The sequence below is a fragment of the Neoarius graeffei genome, chromosome 12 (genome assembly GCF_027579695.1).
Source record: "Neoarius graeffei isolate fNeoGra1 chromosome 12, fNeoGra1.pri, whole genome shotgun sequence".
Taxonomy (NCBI): Eukaryota; Metazoa; Chordata; class Actinopteri; order Siluriformes; family Ariidae; genus Neoarius; species Neoarius graeffei.
The window spans coordinates 2,501,081-2,519,648 of NC_083580.1; the positions used below are offsets into that span (position 1 = coordinate 2,501,081).

The window sequence follows — 18,568 nt, forward strand, 5'->3', positions numbered from 1 at the left end:
TCTCCTCCTCACTGATGTTAATGACACTTTTCCCTTCACTGTGTTCTTTTTCTTCCTCATCACCCTGATGTTTGTGGGACAGAAATGAAAATGTTGCCTTTTCCCCTCATGCAGAAATCACAGCCGGTGTTGTTCATGTCCCGGTGGAAAATAAGCTTTTAGATGAATTCTGTGTCTGAAAAAGACTCACGGCTCATTACAGTGGGATGGAGATCAGCTGAGCGTGAAATGATGTGGAAGAAAATGGACGAGGGCTTTTACACTCTTTAAAGCTGCATGTTGAAAAGAACTTGTGATGATTTCAGGGTGGGAAAGCAGCTGAGTTTGTGCTGAAAGGATCTGATTTATGACCTTTGTGTGAATACTGTCAGAGGGTTAATGAATACTACTACTACTACTAATAATAATAATAATCTTCAGTTGCATGTTATTTTTGTAAATATACGACATACAGTCATGTGCAAAAGTCTGATGGACATCAAAAGATGTGATTTCTGGAGAGGACATTTCTGATGGACAGAGGATACCATCAGAGGTGCTTAGTTTACAAAAAAACCCAACAACCCTAACTTCTACTTAAAGATCTTTCTATTGTGAATGAAAGTACTGAATAAGTCCCAAAGTAAAATCTACAGTAGTTAGTGCTAAAAAAGTATCATTCATGAATCATTTAGATGAATCATGAACCGGAACATCACCACTGATGTTATTTGGAGCCTCACAAATGATTCATTCAGACTATTAGCCATTTGTAATGATGAACAAAGTGATGTGTACGATGTACGTTTTAGAAATAAGTCCAGTAGGTGTATAAATCAGTGAATGATTTACGATGAATCATGAATCAAATCCCAAGTGTTCACCCTCCAGAATCATTTACGATGAATCAAATCCCAAGTGTTCACCCTCCAGAATCATTTATGATGAATCATGAATCAAATCCTAATTGTTCACCCTCCAGAATCATTTACATAGACTCATGAATCAAATCCTAATTGTTCACCCTCCAGAATCATTTACGATGAATCATGAATCAAATCCCAAGTGTTCACCCTCCAGAATCATTTACAATGAATCATGAATCAAATCCTAATTGTTCACCCTCCAGAATCATTTACGATGAATCATGAATCAAATCCCAAGTGTTCACCCTCCAGAATCATTTATGATGAATCATGAATCAAATCCCAAGTGTTCACCTTCCAGAATCATTTATGATGAATCATGAATCAAATCCTAATTGTTCACCCTCCAGAATCATTTATGATGAATCAAATCCCAAGTGTTCACTCCAGAATCATTTATGATGAATCATGAATCAAATCCCAAGTGTTCACCCTCCAGAATCATTTATGATGAATCATGAATCAAATCCTAATTGTTCACCCTCCAGAATCATTTGAGATGAATCATAAATCAAATCCCAAGTGTTCACCCTCCAGAATCATTTACGATGAATCATGAATCAAATCCCAAGTGTTCACCCTCCAGAATCATTTATGATGAATCATGAATCAAATCCCAAGTGTTCACCCTCCAGAATCATTTACGATGAATCATGAATCAAATCCCAAGTGTTCACCCCAGAGTCATTTACGATGAATCATGAATCAAATCCCAAGTGTTCACCCTCCAGAATCATTTACGATGAATCATGAATCAAATCCCAAGTGTTCACCCTCCATGATGTTATCTGTATTCCAAAGGATTCATTCAGACAATGAGAGTGATAAATATGTACATCTTTTATGTTAAAAAAATAGAATTTCATACAAAGAAATACATTCAGGGCTTCATTTAAAAGAGTATATAGTTAAATAAAACATCATTTACATTGTTCTCTCTTCTTACCAATCAGTTTTTGACTTTTTTTTTTTTTTTGAAATAAAACCTTCTCATCTGGCTCAGATCTTCCAGTCAGGATCAGCAGAATTGCCGAGTGATTTCCGCTTCCTTCTTAAAGGTCCGTTGGATTTGAAGTCTTCTCCGGAGCCCAAGTCGATGCCATCCTTCCAGAATTCCTCGGCGGGGGATGGGATCTGCTTTCCAAACACTTTCTGCTGCAGCTCTGCGATGTCGTTACGGATGTCAGCCATGAGCAGTAAGAGGAAGTCGAACGATCCTGGAGGTCCCTGAACAACAAACACACCTGATATGACATGATGCTACTGCAGTGCACCATGGGATTTAATCAGAGCAGTGGATATTCTCCAGTTAGGAAAATCATGGAAGTTAGCTAACATTAACACTAGTTGGCTAACTAGCTAACATTAACACTAGCTAATGTTAGCTAATATTAACCAAAATGTTCAACTGTTAAGTTTGTTTTTTTTTAATGTAAACACATATGCAAAATGTTTACAAATCTGACTCGCTGTTACCACTTTTAACATCTTTTTGCCAAAATCTAGCGAAGTGAATTCTTGTTTTCGTTTAGGATTTAACAAGCCAGCTAGCAAAGTTAGCTAATGTTAGTGATATTAAGAAATTAGAGATTCGTGATGTTAAAATAATAAAATGAAAACATGTCTAAATATTACAAATGTACTCTAAAGAACATAAAAACAACTAAGTTTAATAAAAGTAACTGCGAAGCACAGTGGTCTTTTAACTACTTAAGCCCTGATTTACTAATATCCCAAATACCAAGCGCTAACTTGCATGAAAACCTGGGAAAAAAAAGATAATTGCTTGGATCGCATCATAGGCAAAGTAGAAGAGGTTATTTGCGTTTACAGTTTGTTCTTGAAATTTTGTTCAGATCTCAAAGAGACTGAGAAGAGAAAAATTGAAGATAAAATTAAACCAATCAATCAATTAACAAATGAATATATTAATTAATATAATTTAAGTAATTATTATTAATTGCTATAATTCATTATTATATTCATCAAAAAATTGAAGCTAAAATTAAGCTATAATTATGCATCTATTATAACATCAGTAAGAAATAAAAGGTGTACAACATAAAATATGAATATAAAATAAATGTTTTGTTTTAAAGGTAAATGAGAATGAATATCTCATCTCATCATCTCTAGCCACTTTATCCTGTTCTACAGGGTCGCAGGCAAGCTGGATCCTATCCCAGCTGACTACGGGTGAAAGGCGGGGTACACCCTGGACAAGTCGCCAGGTCATCACAGGGCTGACACATAGACACAGACAACCATTCACACTCACACCTACGCTCAATTTAGAGTCACCAGTTAACCTAACCTGCATGTCTTTGGACTGTGGGGGAAACCGGAGCACCCGGAGGAAACCCACGCGGACACGGGGAGAACATGCAAACTCCGCACAGAAAGGCCCTCGCCGGCCACGGGGCTCGAACCCGGACCTTCTTGCTGTGAGGCGACAGCGCTAACCACTACACCACCATGCCGCCCCAGAATGAATATTTTTTTTCTCAAATGCTATTTAAATACTGAATGTGCGCCAAATATCTAACAGGAAACCAACGTTACTAACAGCTGTCATTTTGTCAAGTCATCATTTTAAGAAATTTTGGACTTCTGTAAATTTAATATCTGCCCTCCGGAAGTATTAACTTATGCACAGAACTTTCGTCCCCGCAGCGATTTTCAGGTTTCGTAAACCACACTGTAGGAGATCATTTGATCTATTTGCATTAACTCCGCCCTCTTTTTCCTGCTTTAATGGATAAACACCCAATTTACCCAATAAACCGCCAAATACTGAGTATTCATTAAACCAAAAAAAAAAAAAAAAAAACCTTTAAGTGAATTAGTGTGCATGTTTTTTGGGTGCTATCAGGTTTATACATGTTAATATTTATTCAATCCTGTCTCTCTGTAATTAAAGTTAATTTAATGCCCTTTTAACTTGCTCAGACTATAAAACATAAAGACTGCGCATTATTAAACAGCCTCCAAAATCCAATCTGTTCTCAGTTTATCAACAGAATTATAATTAAATATGTTTCATGCAACATAAGTTACACTTTAAAGTCAGTGTAAAAGCTGGTGTAGTTGTATAAATCTTCCCGAAGCCACATTTCTTTCTTCACTATAAATAATAAAATGTTGTGTAGTAGTCAGGGAAATGTCCATTGACCTTTGACCTCTTGAATAAACCCTGTTACAAATCACTTCTGCTTCTTACTTCTGCACTGGTCGCATGTGACTCCATTCCGGGGGATATAATGAGAAAAAATGCCTGTCTAGGATGTTTAGGACACTCTGATTGGTCAGAAGGTGCTGATTAATTTTCTATAACAGCAGCTCTGACAGTAGTGCACGTCATTTGAATTTGAATTTATATATTTGTATATTATATATTTTTTTCACACAAACATTTTTATAGATTTCTATTTTATAACTTCTACATTATCAAGTCAAAACATTACAAAACATTTTAGAGTTCCAAACGTTTTTTTTTTCCAGCATAAAAGTTTTATGTTTAAGGTTTTTTTTTTGTTTGTTTGTTTGTTTGTTTTTTAAATTATGTGTTTAACTGTACTTCTCTCCATGCCTTTAAATTGCCCGTAGGGGACAAATAAAGTGTTTTGAATTTGAATTTATATAATGCACTTGTTCTAATTTTAATTCGTTATCATTTCTACAGTATAGTAACAGCAGCTCATGCACAGGAACTCGTACACTTAAAAATGTGTTTTCTGGAAGGAGATTATTTATTGTTTGTGTAACATTGATGGAAGGAGTCTCCAGTGTCAGCGCTTTGTAACAGTCAGAGGTAAAGCTGCTACTAAGTTTTCCGGGAACAAACAACACCAAGCTAATTTTTTTTTGTGTGTGTGTCATATTAATTTACTTTGACAGAGAGAAAAAAGATGCCGGTGAAGGAAAGACCATTTATACAGTACTGTGCAAAAGTCTTAGTCCCCCTATTTTTTTTCACACAAACTTTATCGATTTCTATTTTATGACTTCTACATCATCAAGTCAAAACATTACAAAAATATTTTAGAGTTCCAAACGTTTGGGGGGTTTTTCAGCACAAAATTAAACGCTACAGAAAAATATTTTTTTGTAAATGTCTGAGCAGTATATTCCATAAGAGAGCACTTTTCAGATTAAAAAAGAAAACATCATGAAGGCGACTGGAAATTTTTGGTGTAAAATGAAGAAGCGAGTGTGACAGTTAAAGTGTCCAGAAGAACTGTGTCTGGTTCTGTAAGATGCTCAGGAAAACCTACAGATCATTTCCGCAGAAAACTGCTCTCACTGGATCTCAGACTACTATATATTTTTTTTTTAAGCAAAGGGTCGTCTCACACCAAATACTGACTTTGCATTTATTCATTTATTATGGCTTATTGATTACTGTTTATAGTATTTTTTAATGTTGAAACATTTCATGTCATTATTTTTAAGCCGTTTTTGGTCGACAGCATTTCTTTACGTGTCTAAGACTTGCACAGGACTGTATAAATTATAAAATGAGTGAAAACAGGCACTAACTTGTTCTGTGGATTAAATGTAGCTATAAATGGATAAAAAGTACGATGTGTATCTGTTTAATAAAGTAAAAGTGTAATTGTTGGCACACTGCTGTGGTAAAAGAATATGACAGAATAAAACATTTAGAGATGTACTGTTTGTTATAGGGAAGCAATCGGCTCTGCTTCACCTCATCTCATCACCCTGTCATTGATTAATTTCCTTTTACAGCATGACACTGAGCATCCATTTTCATGTGTGAAGACATTAATGTATTAACTGTTGACCATGTCAGCCATCTTTGTTACACGGATTATGCGAACACAGTAAATTCTACGCTACGTAACAGAGTGGTGTGTGATCTCGACAGCCCATGGCCGTGTTCGTCTGACGCTCCTTTGATGACATCATCATGTCATAATAATGCAACAGTAGCCATTATTCAGCATTTCCTTTTGGCCATTGTTGAGAAATTCATTTTATAAAAATGTTGTGATGTTTGGCAGCGTAGCGAATGACTACTCGAGGAGTTCATCTAGAACTTTCCCCAGTGCTCAGTACAGCAGCAGCTTGCACTCTAACGACTCGCTGAGAGAAGGTTTGATGGTGCCGACTCCCAGCAGAGCCTTTTCCCCTCATCCTGTCAGGGTCACACTGAGTTCTAACCTGCTCTGTGTGGGTGCCAAAATAAATTCCCACAATCCTCTTCAGCTCAACGGCAATCCATGTACAGTCCTACAGTCAACACGTGGAAAAAGTACCAGATACGAAAACATGACCTGAAGAGCTTGAATACTAAAAGCAGGAAGTAGGGCTCTGGCATGGTGTGTGTTCAAGAGGTCAAAGGTCAATGGTCAACAGTACTAGAGACAGATATATATCCATAACAAGACAAGGTGACCACAGAGAGACGCGGTGAGAAGAAGTGGCATGATGGGAGGTTCTTACCGGAGGTCCGGAAGGTCCAGGAGCCCCTTTCTCCCCCTGGAGGATCCAAAACAATATTTACATTAGCAGGATTACAGTGAAGAAGTTGTACAGCAGGGATTACTGTTACACCATCATGCAGGAAATAAAAACAAGCTTTAAACATGACACCTTAAATTCCCTCGGATTTGATTTAATTTTTTTGTCTCGATCACCAAACACTGAGGACGAAACCAACAAAGTGTGTGTAAGTGTGAGTAAATGTGAGTGAATGTTATCCCAGTGCTGGTTACTCGCTCCATTTAGAGTCGGGCTCTAGCTCATTTGGGGAGAGGTATGACGACGTGAATGGTAGGAACAGTCGACCTCGGTGAAGGGATTAGCGAAGGTCGTGAGGTCACGCAGGGGCAGTAAGCACAGCCAGATGTTCTTGATTCGACTCTGGGGAGCTGAAAAACAGAACAGCAACCTTCTGCCTACAAACAAGGTCTGAAAGGTGAGCGTGTGTGCACCTACACTAACACACACTCACACGAAGTTCGCCGTTCGTCTGTTGGTGTTCTTGGGAAAAGTCTAATTAGTGGTTCATTAGCTTACATCATGCTGAAAATATGAGAAAAAGTAAACCTTTAATTAAAGTCAGTTCATTCAAAAAGTCCTTAGGAAAAGTTTCAAACAAAACCAGGGTGCCAACAGTTTCAGAGCTGACTCTGCATTATATACATGACCATAATTCAGGTTCCTTTCAGTAAAATAAAACCCCACAATACAATTCATTCACAAAAAAACTGGTTACGGATCAGTTATTAACACTTATTAATCGTGAATAAAGCTGCAAGCAGCGATCTGTGGGGCCCAAGCATCCTTCTCAAACAGCGCTCCCCCGTGGCAGGAAATGGCAATTAACATAAAACTACAAAGAGACTATGAGAGACATGATGCTGTGAAATCCCTGCTGAAAGCTGATTGGCTGTTGGCGGTCAGGTGTTCAGTAACCCATAAGTCATTAGAAACACAATTACAGAGTCGAACAACAGCGTAGGTGAACGTCAGCTTGATAGGGTTTACAGATCCTGAGAAACAGTGATACGACTTTAACTCCGCCCCCACGGATGGGTGACCACACCCCAAACTTCACAGACATTTTGTCCTGCAATCACGAGAAAATGACATAAAACCAGGCATCGTGTCTTAGCATGAGTGTGAAAAAAATTTTTATTGTTTGAAAGTGAATCAATGCTGTGTTTTCAGAATTTAACAGCGGATTGATGTGAAACTCGTGACTTGAGGGAATAAAACCTGCGCTACATTAGCACTGTTTGTGTTTGTGACTCTTTCAAATAAAACTCAACAAATATTTGGCTTGCAAATGAAACAACATTCTGCTTCAGCTGCTGGAATCTTACAGTATAATTTTACACACACACACACACACACACACACACACACACACACACACACTGTACCTTCATGCCATCTCTGCCTGGGGCACCGGGAGGACCCTGCACACACACACAATTAATAATGCTAAATATATCCTTCACATAAAAACACACCTCTATGAAACATACAGCACTAAAATATTATTTAAAAAATTATTAATGAGTAATAACATTAATGAGAATACTAATAATACTAATGAGAAATAAAATTAACATTATTCAAATTATTATTATTATCTCATCTCATCTCATTATCTGTAGCCGCTTTATCCTGTCCTACAGGGTCGCAGGAGAGCTGGATCCTATCCCAGCTGACTACGGGCGAAAGGCGGGGTTCACCCTGGACAAGTCGCCAGGTCATCACAGGGCTGACACATAGACACAGACAACCATTCACACTCACATTCACACCTACGCTCAATTTAGAGTCACCAGTTAACCTAACCTGCATGTCTTTGGACTGTGGGGGAAACCGGAGCACCCGGAGGAAACCCACGCGGACACGGGGAGAACATGCAAACTCCGCACAGAAAGGCCCTCGCCGGCCACGGGGCTCGAACCCGGACCTTCTTGCTGTGAGGCGACAGCGCTAACCACTACACCACCGTGCCGCCCTATTATTATTATTATTATTATAATTACTACTACAATAATTATAGTATATTTATTAAAATAATTAAGAATAACAACAACTACAATACAATATTCAATGTAATCTAAAATAAAAATTATTATCATTATTACTATTATTACTATAGTACTTATAACACATTTATTAACTATAATTTAAAATAATTACTGAGTAATAACGTTAGTAATAATAATAATTATTATTATTATTATTATTATTATTATTATTATTAACAATAACTAATTTAGTAAAACATTATTAGAAATATTATAATGACTGAGTAATAACAGTAATGACATTAATAATGACGTCAGGATTTTGACGTCATCATGTACACACACATTCATGAGCATCTTTTTTCAGACAAAGAAACCCAGCTGTATGTTACACATCAAGGACACGGGACTGACTCTGGATCAGTAAAATTTCCCATAACAATTTTCCAATCAGGGCGGCACGGTGGTGTAGTGGTTAGCGCTGTCGCCTCACAGCAAGAAGGTCCGGGTTCGAGCCCCGTGGCCGGCGAGGGCCTTTCTGTGCGGAGTTTGCATGTTCTCCCCGTGTCCGCGTGGGTTTCCTCCGGGTGCTCCGGTTTCCCCCACAGTCCAAAGACATGCAGGTTAGGTTAACTGGTGACTCTAAATTGAGCGTAGGTGTGAATGTGAGTGTGAATGGTTGTCTGTGTCTATGTGTCAGCCCTGTGATGACCTGGCGACTTGTCCAGGGTGTACCCCGCCTTTCGCCCGTAGTCAGCTGGGATAGGCTCCAGCTCGCCTGCGACCCTGTAGAACAGGATAAAGCGGCTACAGATAATGAGATGAGATGAGTTTCCTCTGACATGGTTCCTCTGTGTGTAAAGCCAAAAATAAAGAAATAAACCATCAGTGTTGAGGCACTTGGAGGTCGTGTGATGTTCTGAACTGCGGGGTGTTGAGAGTGTAATGTTTCAGTGCTTGTTATTCATAAATAAGCTTTTTTTTCCCTCCAACGCTGCTGTGAGTTAAAGGTCACTAGGACACTATAAAACATTAGCGATAAACACTTATCCCATTTCCTTTACAGTTAGCTAGCTTGATATGGTGCTAACCATGAGCACACGAGTTTCTCCTGCTGCTGTTCTCTTTGTTCCTGTTCTACGCAAGTGCTGTTGTTTTGTTACAGTGATTTCCTGTGAGATTGTTTTCTGAAATGTTGTCACGTTGTTTGTTAATTCCATGGTGATTTGTCAGCTCAGAGCCAAGGCTGGAGTATAAACACCGTTTCTCCACTCTGATGGTTTTATTACACCATTTCACATTCCTGGTAAAGTTCGGATCAGTGTGAGGACTGAGGAGGGAAAGCGGAGGGTTGTGCTCCAGTTTTGCCTCTGCAGCTGCAGCAGTTTCTCTCCGAAGGGTCAGTGAAGGTCAGAGATCTAAACTCGACCTGATCATGAGCCAGACACCTGCAGCTCTCACAAACCCGGCTCTGATTTCAGAACTCACAAAGCGGACGCTTCACTGGGGGACTGCTGAGACGTGTGTCTGTAGTGTTTACTGTGACGTAGCCAAAAAAAGAGAGATGAAACATTTATACCACAGCGCTGTAGAATTTTTGATTCTGACTGGTCGATCGGTCTTGTACAGCAGACACTCACGGCCTCGAACATTAATAATAAACAGATCAACAAACGACTGCTGTCTAATAAAGAAGAACATGTTTGTTGATATGGAAAGGTTTTCTGTCAGGAGAAGGAGTCTCCAGTGTCAGCACTTTATCAGAATATAAGTGAAGTTAAAGTATAAAGCTGAAGTTTAATAGTATTAAAATGATAATAAATGTCAGTGTATTGTATCATGTATAATAAATATAATTATGGTTGTCATCAGAGTCTCTACTTTTCAGACACAGTCGCAATTCGACTCAGACTTTAAAGCTTATGACTCAAAATCTGATGCGGACTTTGAGGCTTATGACTCATATCTTATCTGAGACTTCAAAGTTTACAACTCACTACTAAAACTGAACTTTAAATTTGTACAGTGCTTTAGATTCAAAGCTTATGACTCACATTTTGACTCATAATTCAAAGCTTTTTATTCAAAGCTTATGATTCGCATTTTGACTCGTACTTCAGAACTTATGACTAGCATTTTGACTCATAATTCAAATCTTATGCATTTGACTCATACTTCAAAGCTTATGACTTACATTTTGACTCAGACTTTAAAGCTTTCAATTCAAAGCTTATGACTTGCATTTTGACTCATAATTCAAAGTTTATGACTCACAACTCATCTTTGACTTCAAAACATATGACTCACACTTTCACTTTAAAGCTTTTGACTCACAACTCATATCAAAACTTTAAAGTTTGCAGGCTGTAATTCCAATCAAACTTCAACGGTTCAATGGTTATGATTCAGTAATCCAACTTGAACTTTTAAGCTTGACTCCAAAACCAACTTCGAAGCTTCGGAATCACATTTTGACTTGGACTGCAAAGCTTACAGTATGTCTTGCAACTTCAACTCTGAACTTTAAGCCAAAATGCCTGTTATACACATCGAAGTGTTGGAGTTCTGAAGAGTTCGGAAAACTGAGTCAAGTTGCAGGCCAAACATTTTTAAGTTCGGTTTGAGCTGTGAGTCAAAATGTGAGTCATAACCTTTGGGGTCTTAAGTTATAATTCTGCTTGTACTTTAAAGCTTTTGATTTGAAGCTTATGACTCTGAACCGAACTCAAACTTCAAAGCTTACTGTGTGAATTTTCACTTTATTGAATCATTTAACATGAAATATCTGTATATTATCACTTCGAAATGCTCTAATGATAATTCTGGCTTTCTTAAAATGATCATGTGGCAGCGGAGCCGTGGTCAAGCGTCGGTCTGTGAATGGAGGGCGGAGTCAGGGAAGGTAAGTGGCAGAATCACTGCACCTGACGTGAATTAACCTGTGTTTGTGTGTCTCCCCCAGTGACCGTGCCCTTTAAAAGGAGAGAGAGAGCAGAGAAAGGGAGCTCTCTCCCCAACCAGAACACTTGTGTGTGTGCATGTGTGTGGCTGGGAGAGTGTGGAAAGCTGAAAAGCTATTAATAAAAAGAGTTTTTGTAACACTCAGTTCTGGCCTGCCGTGCTTCTGTGCTCCACCCACCTTCAACAATCCATACAGTGGTGCTGAAACCCAGGACCGGAGTACAGAAGAGAACAGCCCCATGGAGTCCTCCCCCTTCAAGGACCTGGTCCATGCCCTCGCCATGGCCCACCAGAGCCAGTACCAGGCACTGGTCGCCCTCCGGAAGGAGCAGGAACAACGGTTCGAAGCCCTGGTGCTGGCGCAGCAGAAAGATTGCCAGGCGTTCCGGCACCTCCTCGCGTCGGCTGGGTCCACCACCACCACCGCGGACCCTCTCTGCCTCACCCTAACGAAGATGGGTCCACAGGACAACCCCGAAGCCTTCCTCGCTCTTTTTGAGCAAGCAGCAGAGGCGTGGGGTTGGCCGGTGTAACAGCACGCGACGCGCCTCCTCCCCCTGCTAACGGGTGAGGCACAGCTGGCTGTGCTACAGCTCCCAGCCGACAGCCAGCTGGTCTACGCCGACCTCCGCAGAGCCGTCCTCCAACGCGTGGGGCGCACCCCGGAGCAGCAACGGCAGCGCTTCCGCGCGCTCGCCTGGAGGTGGTCAGCCGGCCGTTCACATTTGGCCAGCAACTCCGGGACGCCTGCTGGCGGTGGCTTAGGGCCGATAACCACGACGCCGAGGGCATCGTCGACCCGATGGCACTGGAGCAATTCATCGCCCGACTTCCGGAAGGAACAGCGGAGTAGGTCCAGTGCCATTGCCCGGAGTCGCTGGATCAGGCCATCGTGCTGGCGGAGGACCATATGGCGTGTCTCCTCTTCTCTCCTCTTTTCTCTTTCTCTCTCCCCTTCTGTTCCTCGTCCTAGCCCCATTCCCCCACCGTGGAGGCGGGGGCTGGCTCCACCCCAGCCAGCCCGCCGCACCCGCGGTGCCCTACCGTTTCTTACTTCCGTGTCTGTGTCTTCCCCCCCTCAGGTGAGTGAGCTCCGGAACACCAGTGCAGAGAGAGAGCCTGGGCCAGTTTGCTGGCGCTGCGGGGAGCCGGGGCATCTCCAGCATCAGTGCTCGGTGATGGAGGTGGGCGCGGTGGTCTGGATCCCCGACACGCTGGGGACCGCCCTCGATCGGGCCGGAGCGTATCGCATACTGGTGAGTATCCAAGGGTATACGTATCAGGCTTTGGTGGACTCCGGCTGTAATCAGACCTCAATCCACCAAAGCCTGGTGCAAGATGAGGCATTGGGGAGAGCACAATTGGTGAAGGTGTTGTGTGTGCACAGGGATGTTCACAACTACCCTTTAGTGTCAGTCCACATTCTATTTCGAGGGAGAAATTTAGAGTAAAGGCGGCAGTTAATCCTCGCCTTACCCACTCGATAATTTTGGGGACTGATTGGCCGGGATTTCGGGAATTAATGACACACTTAGTGAAGAGTGGGGCCTGCCATAGTTTAGCGGGGGGAGGTCCCGGTGTGGCATTGGCAGGAGCAGCTGTCACAGAGCTGTCTACGTCATCACCGCGTCAGAGTGAGGAGCAGCATTCTCCTCCTCTCTCTCTCGGGGATTCACTCGTGGATTTCCCATTAGAGCAGTCGCAAGACGAGACTCTGTGGCATGCATTTGATCAAGTGAGAGTAATCGATGGTCAAACGCTCCAGCCAAACGGCACCCTGTCCTTCCCCTATTTTTCCATTATTAAGGATAGATTATACCGAGTGACGCAGGACACTCAGACTAAGGAACCGATAACACAGCTTTTAATCCCAAAGAGCCGCCAGGAATTTATATTCCAGGCAGCTCACTTTAATCCCATGGCCGGACACTTGGGGCAGGATAAGACACTAGCCCGAATAATGGCCCAGTTCTATTGGCCAGGGATTCGCGGCGATGTCTGTAGATGGTGTATGGCATGCCGCGAATGCCAGTTGGTAAATCCAGCGGCCATTCCAAAAGTGCCTTTGCGCCCTCTGCCATTAATTGAGACCCCGGTCGAAAGAATTGGGATGGATCTCGTTGGGCCATTAGATCGGTCAACACGAGGATATCGCTTTATTTTAGTTCTGGTAGACTATGCAACGCGATATCCGGAAGCAGTGCCTCTTCGCAATATCTCAACACGCAGTATTGCAGAAGCGCTCTTCCGCGTCATCTCCCGAGTCGGAATCCCCAAAGAGATTCTGACTGATCAAGGCACTACGTTTACGTCATGCACACTGCGCGAACTGTATAGGTTACTGGGAATTAAGCCTATCTGCACCAGCGTTTATCATCCACAAACAGATGGCTTAGTCGAACGGTTCAACCGCACTCTCAAGAACATAATTCAGAAATTTGTAAACGAAGATGCACGCAACTGGGATAAATGGCTCGAGCCCCTGTTATTCGCAGTGCGAGAGGTCCCACAAGCCTCCACGGGGTTCTCCCCGTTCGAATTATTATACGGGCTTAAGCCGCGTGGCATTCTGGATGTACTGCGTGAAAATTGGGAGGAGGGACCTTCAACAAGTAAGAATGAAATTCAATGCGTTATTGACCTGCGCGCCAAACTCCACACACTCATGCACCTAACCCAGGAGAATTTGTGGCAGGCCCAAGAACGTCAAGTCCGTCTGTATGACAGGGCACGTGCCTTAGGGAATTCACACCAGGAGATAAAGTACTCGTGTTGTTGCCCACGTTGAGCTCCAAATTGATCGCCAGGTGGCAAGGACCCTTTGAGGTCACACGGCGAGTCGGGGACGTCGACTATGAGGTGAGGCGAATGGACAGGGGCGGGGCGTTACAGATTTACCACCGCAATCTGTTAAAACTTTGGAACGAGGAGGTCCCCATGGCGTTGATGTTGGTGGTTCCAGAGAAGGCAGAGCTGGGGCCGGAGGTTCAAAAGGGAAAACCACCTCTCTCCGACCCAACTCACGGAGGTCGCCAAGTTGCAGACAGAATTTTCTGACGTCTTCTCGCCCCTGCCCAGCCGCACCCACCTCATAGAACACCACATTGAGACACCCCCAGGGGTAGTAGTGTGCAGCCGCCCTTACAGACTGCCTGAACACAAAAAAAAAGTGGTTCGGGAAGAACTTGAGGCCATGCTCGAAATGGGCATCGTCGAGGAGTCCCACAGTGACTGGAGCAGCCCGGTGGTCTTGGTTCCCAAGGCCGACGGGTCGGTCCGGTTCTGTGTGGACTATAGAAAAGTCAACGTGGTGTCTAAATTCGACGCATACCCAATGCCTCGTATTGACGAGTTGCTTGATCGACTAGGCACGGCTTGTTTTTATTTGACACTGGATTTGACAAAGGGATATTGCAGATCCCCTTGACTCCACTATCCCGAGAGAAAACGGCCTTTTCCACACCGTTTGGCTTACACCAGTTCATCACACTTCCTTTCGGGCTGTTTGGGGCACCTGCTACATTCCAGCGGCTTATGGATAGGGTCCTCCGCCCACACGCCACCTACGCGGCCACATACTTGGACGATATAATTATTTATAGTAATGACTGGCCGCGGCACTTATACCACCTAAGGGCCGTCCTTAGGTCGCTGAGGCGAGCGGGTCTCACAACCAACCTGGAGAAGTGTGTGATTGGGCGGGTGGAAGTACGGTATCTGGGCTTTCACTTGGGCAATGGGCAGGTGCGTCCCCAAATCAATAAGACAGCAGCGATTGCAGCCTGCCCAAGGCCCAAGACCAAAAAGGGGGTGAGACAGTTCCTGCAGCTGGCTGGCTACTATCGTAGGTTTATACCTAATTATTTGGATGTCACCAGCCCGCTGACTGATCTCACTAAAAAGGGGGCACCAGATCTGGTCCAGTGGACGGAGCAATGCCAGCGGGCTTTCTCTGAGGTAAAGGCTGCACTGTGTGGGGGGCCACTGTTACACTCCCCTGACATTTTTCTCCCCTTTGTTTTGCAGACAGACGCATCGGACAGAGGGCTGGGGGCTGTTCTGTCCCAGGAGGTGGAGGGGGAGGACCGTCCAGTGCTGTACATTAGCCGGAAGCTGTCGGTGCGTGACGGCAGGTATAGCACAATAGAAAAGGAATGCCTCGCCATCAAGTGGGCGGTCCTCGCCCTCCGCTACTACCTGCTGGGGTGCCCTTTCACCCTCTGTTCGGACCACGCGCCCCTGCAGTGGCTCCACCGCATGAAGGATGCCAATGCGTGGATCACCCAGTACTCCAGCCGTTTAAGTTCAAGGTGGTCCACAGGCTGGGGTCGCAGATGGTTATGGCGGATTTCCTCTCCCGTCGGGGGGGGGGGGGGGGGGGGGGGGTCAGCTGCAGGCCGGACGGCTCCCGGCCTGAGTCAGGCGGTGGGGGTATGTGGCAGCGGGGGCATGGTCAAGCGTCGGTCTGTGAATGGAGGGCGGAGTCAGGGAAGGTAAGTGGCAGAATCACTGCACCTGACGTGAATTAACCTGTGTTTGTGTGTCTCCCCCAGTGACCGTGTCCTTTAAAAGGAGAGAGAGAGCAGAGAACGGGAGCTCTCTCCCCAACCAGAACACTTGTGTGTGTGCGTGTGTGGCTGGGAGAGTGTGGAAAGCTGATAAGCTATTAATAAAAAGAGTTTTTGTAACACTCAGTTCTGGCCTGCCGTGCCTCTGTGCTCCACCCACCTTCAACAATCCTTACAGATCATACTTTACTTCATTCTTCTTTAATCCAATTAATTACCTAATGATTATATTGCTCGTTCTTATTAATCAGTGTTTCCCTGTTCAATGCTGTTTAATGACGTTTTAAAGTCCTGCCTATATCTCAAATCTGAGATTTATTCTAAAATTAAAACACATGAGCAGATGCTATGACGAGGTCATGTGACAGTGTGTCGTGCAATCGGTTCCGTGTGTCGAGCCTCACCACTGGTCCGCGTCGGCCCTGTTTGATATGCGTGAGGTCTGGTGAGGGCCCCATGGGTCCCATCGGGCCCCGAGGACCAGGCAGACCTGGAGCACCAGCTCTCCCTGGGGGTCCAGGAGAACCTTTAGGACCAGGAACCCCTGAGAGAGAGAGAGAGAGAGAGAGAGAGAGAGAGAGAGAGAGAGAACAAGCTAAGACATAACGGACATGACAAGTGAAACAAGTCCTCAACATATCGTGCTGTAATATTATATGACTATAGCATAAACGTAGCATTTACGCAAACTGAGCTGGAAAAATTGCAACGACGTTCACGCACAACATCGTTCAACAGAATCTCAATGTCAAATCACAACGGACATTTAACACTGCCATAAATGCTAATAAAATCATTTCCAGAAGTTGGCAAGGCTGAGTTTGACTGAAATTGCAGGTCAAGAACTCTGCCTGTAATCGTTATGCCCTGAATTGTAATTCCTGCTTCTATGAAATTATAAACTGGTTCAAGGTCTGCACACAGGATGCAGTCAGATTTCCCAGATTTCCCTTCTTATAAAAGAAAACAGGAGAAAACCTTGCTAAGGAGAAAGTCTCGAAGCATCAGGTAACTAGAGAAGTACAGTTTGCTACAGCACTGATTAATGGTGCGCTAACATGAAATTTGTGAATTTGAGCTTTCGACATGCGTGGAGAGCACACAGTCTGCTTGATGGTCACGTGGTAGAGGTCAGGAGAACATTAATTCAGCAAACATGGAAGCTCAAAAACTTTGTTCTTATTGGAAATTTAGCTAGCAATGTATCTAGCTAGGGCGGCACGGTGGTGTCGTGGTTAGCACTGTCACCTCACAGCAAGAAGGTCCTGGGTTCGAGCCCAGCGGCCGGCGAGGGCCTTTCTGTGTGGAGTTTGCATGTTCTCCCCGTGTCTGTGTGGGTTTCCTCCGGGTGCTCCGGTTTCCCCCACAGTCCAAAGACATGCAGGTTAGGTTAACTGGTGACTCTAAATTGACCGTAGGTGTGAATGTGAGTGCGAATGGTTGTTTGTCTCTGTCTCAGCCCTGTGATGATCTGGTGACTTGTCCAGGGTGTACCCCGCCTTTCACCCGTAGTCAGCTGGGATAGGCTCCTGCAACCCTGTAGAACAGGATAAGCGGCTACAGATAATGGATGGATGGATGTATCCAGCTAGCAACGTGACTGGAAAAGAGACAGAACTCTCTGGAATATCAACACTTCTGATTTCTTAGACGTGTTGGTAAAACCAACGTCCATGTGTTCCACCATATTTATTGTACATTCAAACAAATTCTCATTATCTCATAACCAATGTTTCACGTTAGGCTAAATGTAAAGATGCGTATGGTGTGGAGTGTTTCAGAGGGCTAAAGCTCACCAGGAGGTCCAGGTTGTCCTGGAGGTCCAGGCAGGAAGGAATGTGGTGTCAACATCTTCTCACTGGTCATCTGCTTGTTAACCTCAGTGTTGCTCACCAGCATGGACATCTACGTCGAGGACAGAGGAGCACCGTAATTCATTTTAGATCCGAGTCGCTAATGTGTCAAGGTACAAACATTTGTGAGAATATACCATTGTTCTTGAAAATATGTGCTTTTCCTGATCTTATGGTAATTTGCTGCTCCTTGTGGTGAATCAGCAGTGCCATTAGCCTCGCCTCGGCCTCAAATGTTCTACCTGCAATGCACACAATGTCTGATATGCGGTGTCGGGAACTAGCTAGCTACAAGTACCAATGCTACTAGCTTAACGACAATTTAGGAAGATCACAGGAGCAGTTTTTAAATTGTAGCTTTTCCTGTAACGAGATACTTTGTTCGTATGACGAGTCATTTTGGTACTAGCTGGAATTAGCATTATTGTTGTTACGATTGGACAAACGAAACTGAATTATGTACAAAGTGAGCACATTTTAAAAGATGTTTCACATAAACGTAAATGTTTTATACGTTTTCAAACATCCCACTGAAACAAAGTCATCGAAGCTGAAAAGAGATGTCAAGACTAAAGAAAAATGGGCGAGGATCCAAAGTTAAAGTGCTGCAATCGTCTCATATGGCACAGTCCTGACAGGACGGCATGACTAATACAGTATAGTGAGCGTCACAGAGGGAAAGAAAGCAAGTCTGCACTAACCTTTAGCATGTAATAAGATCCATAAGCTGTAACATGTGCGAGTGCCGAGCCCTGAGTAATGCACGT

General features: G+C 43.5%; 1 protein-coding gene across 1 annotated transcript in view; it reads right to left on the bottom strand.

Annotated features, from left to right (window-relative positions):
- Nucleotides 1-1,727: 1,727 nt before the first annotated feature.
- ccbe1 (collagen and calcium binding EGF domains 1) overlaps nt 1,728-18,568 on the bottom strand; it is a 171,345-nt gene continuing 154,504 nt past the window's right edge. Inside the window, exons 7-11 of the mRNA XM_060935342.1 lie at nt 17,745-17,853; nt 16,353-16,492; nt 7,817-7,852; nt 6,372-6,407; nt 1,728-2,132 (exon numbers count right to left, since the gene is read on the bottom strand). Of these exons, the coding sequence (XP_060791325.1) occupies nt 1,905-2,132; nt 6,372-6,407; nt 7,817-7,852; nt 16,353-16,492; nt 17,745-17,853 (549 nt within the window). The 3' untranslated portion in view covers nt 1,728-1,904. The remainder of the gene's footprint in view (nt 2,133-6,371; nt 6,408-7,816; nt 7,853-16,352; nt 16,493-17,744; nt 17,854-18,568) is intronic.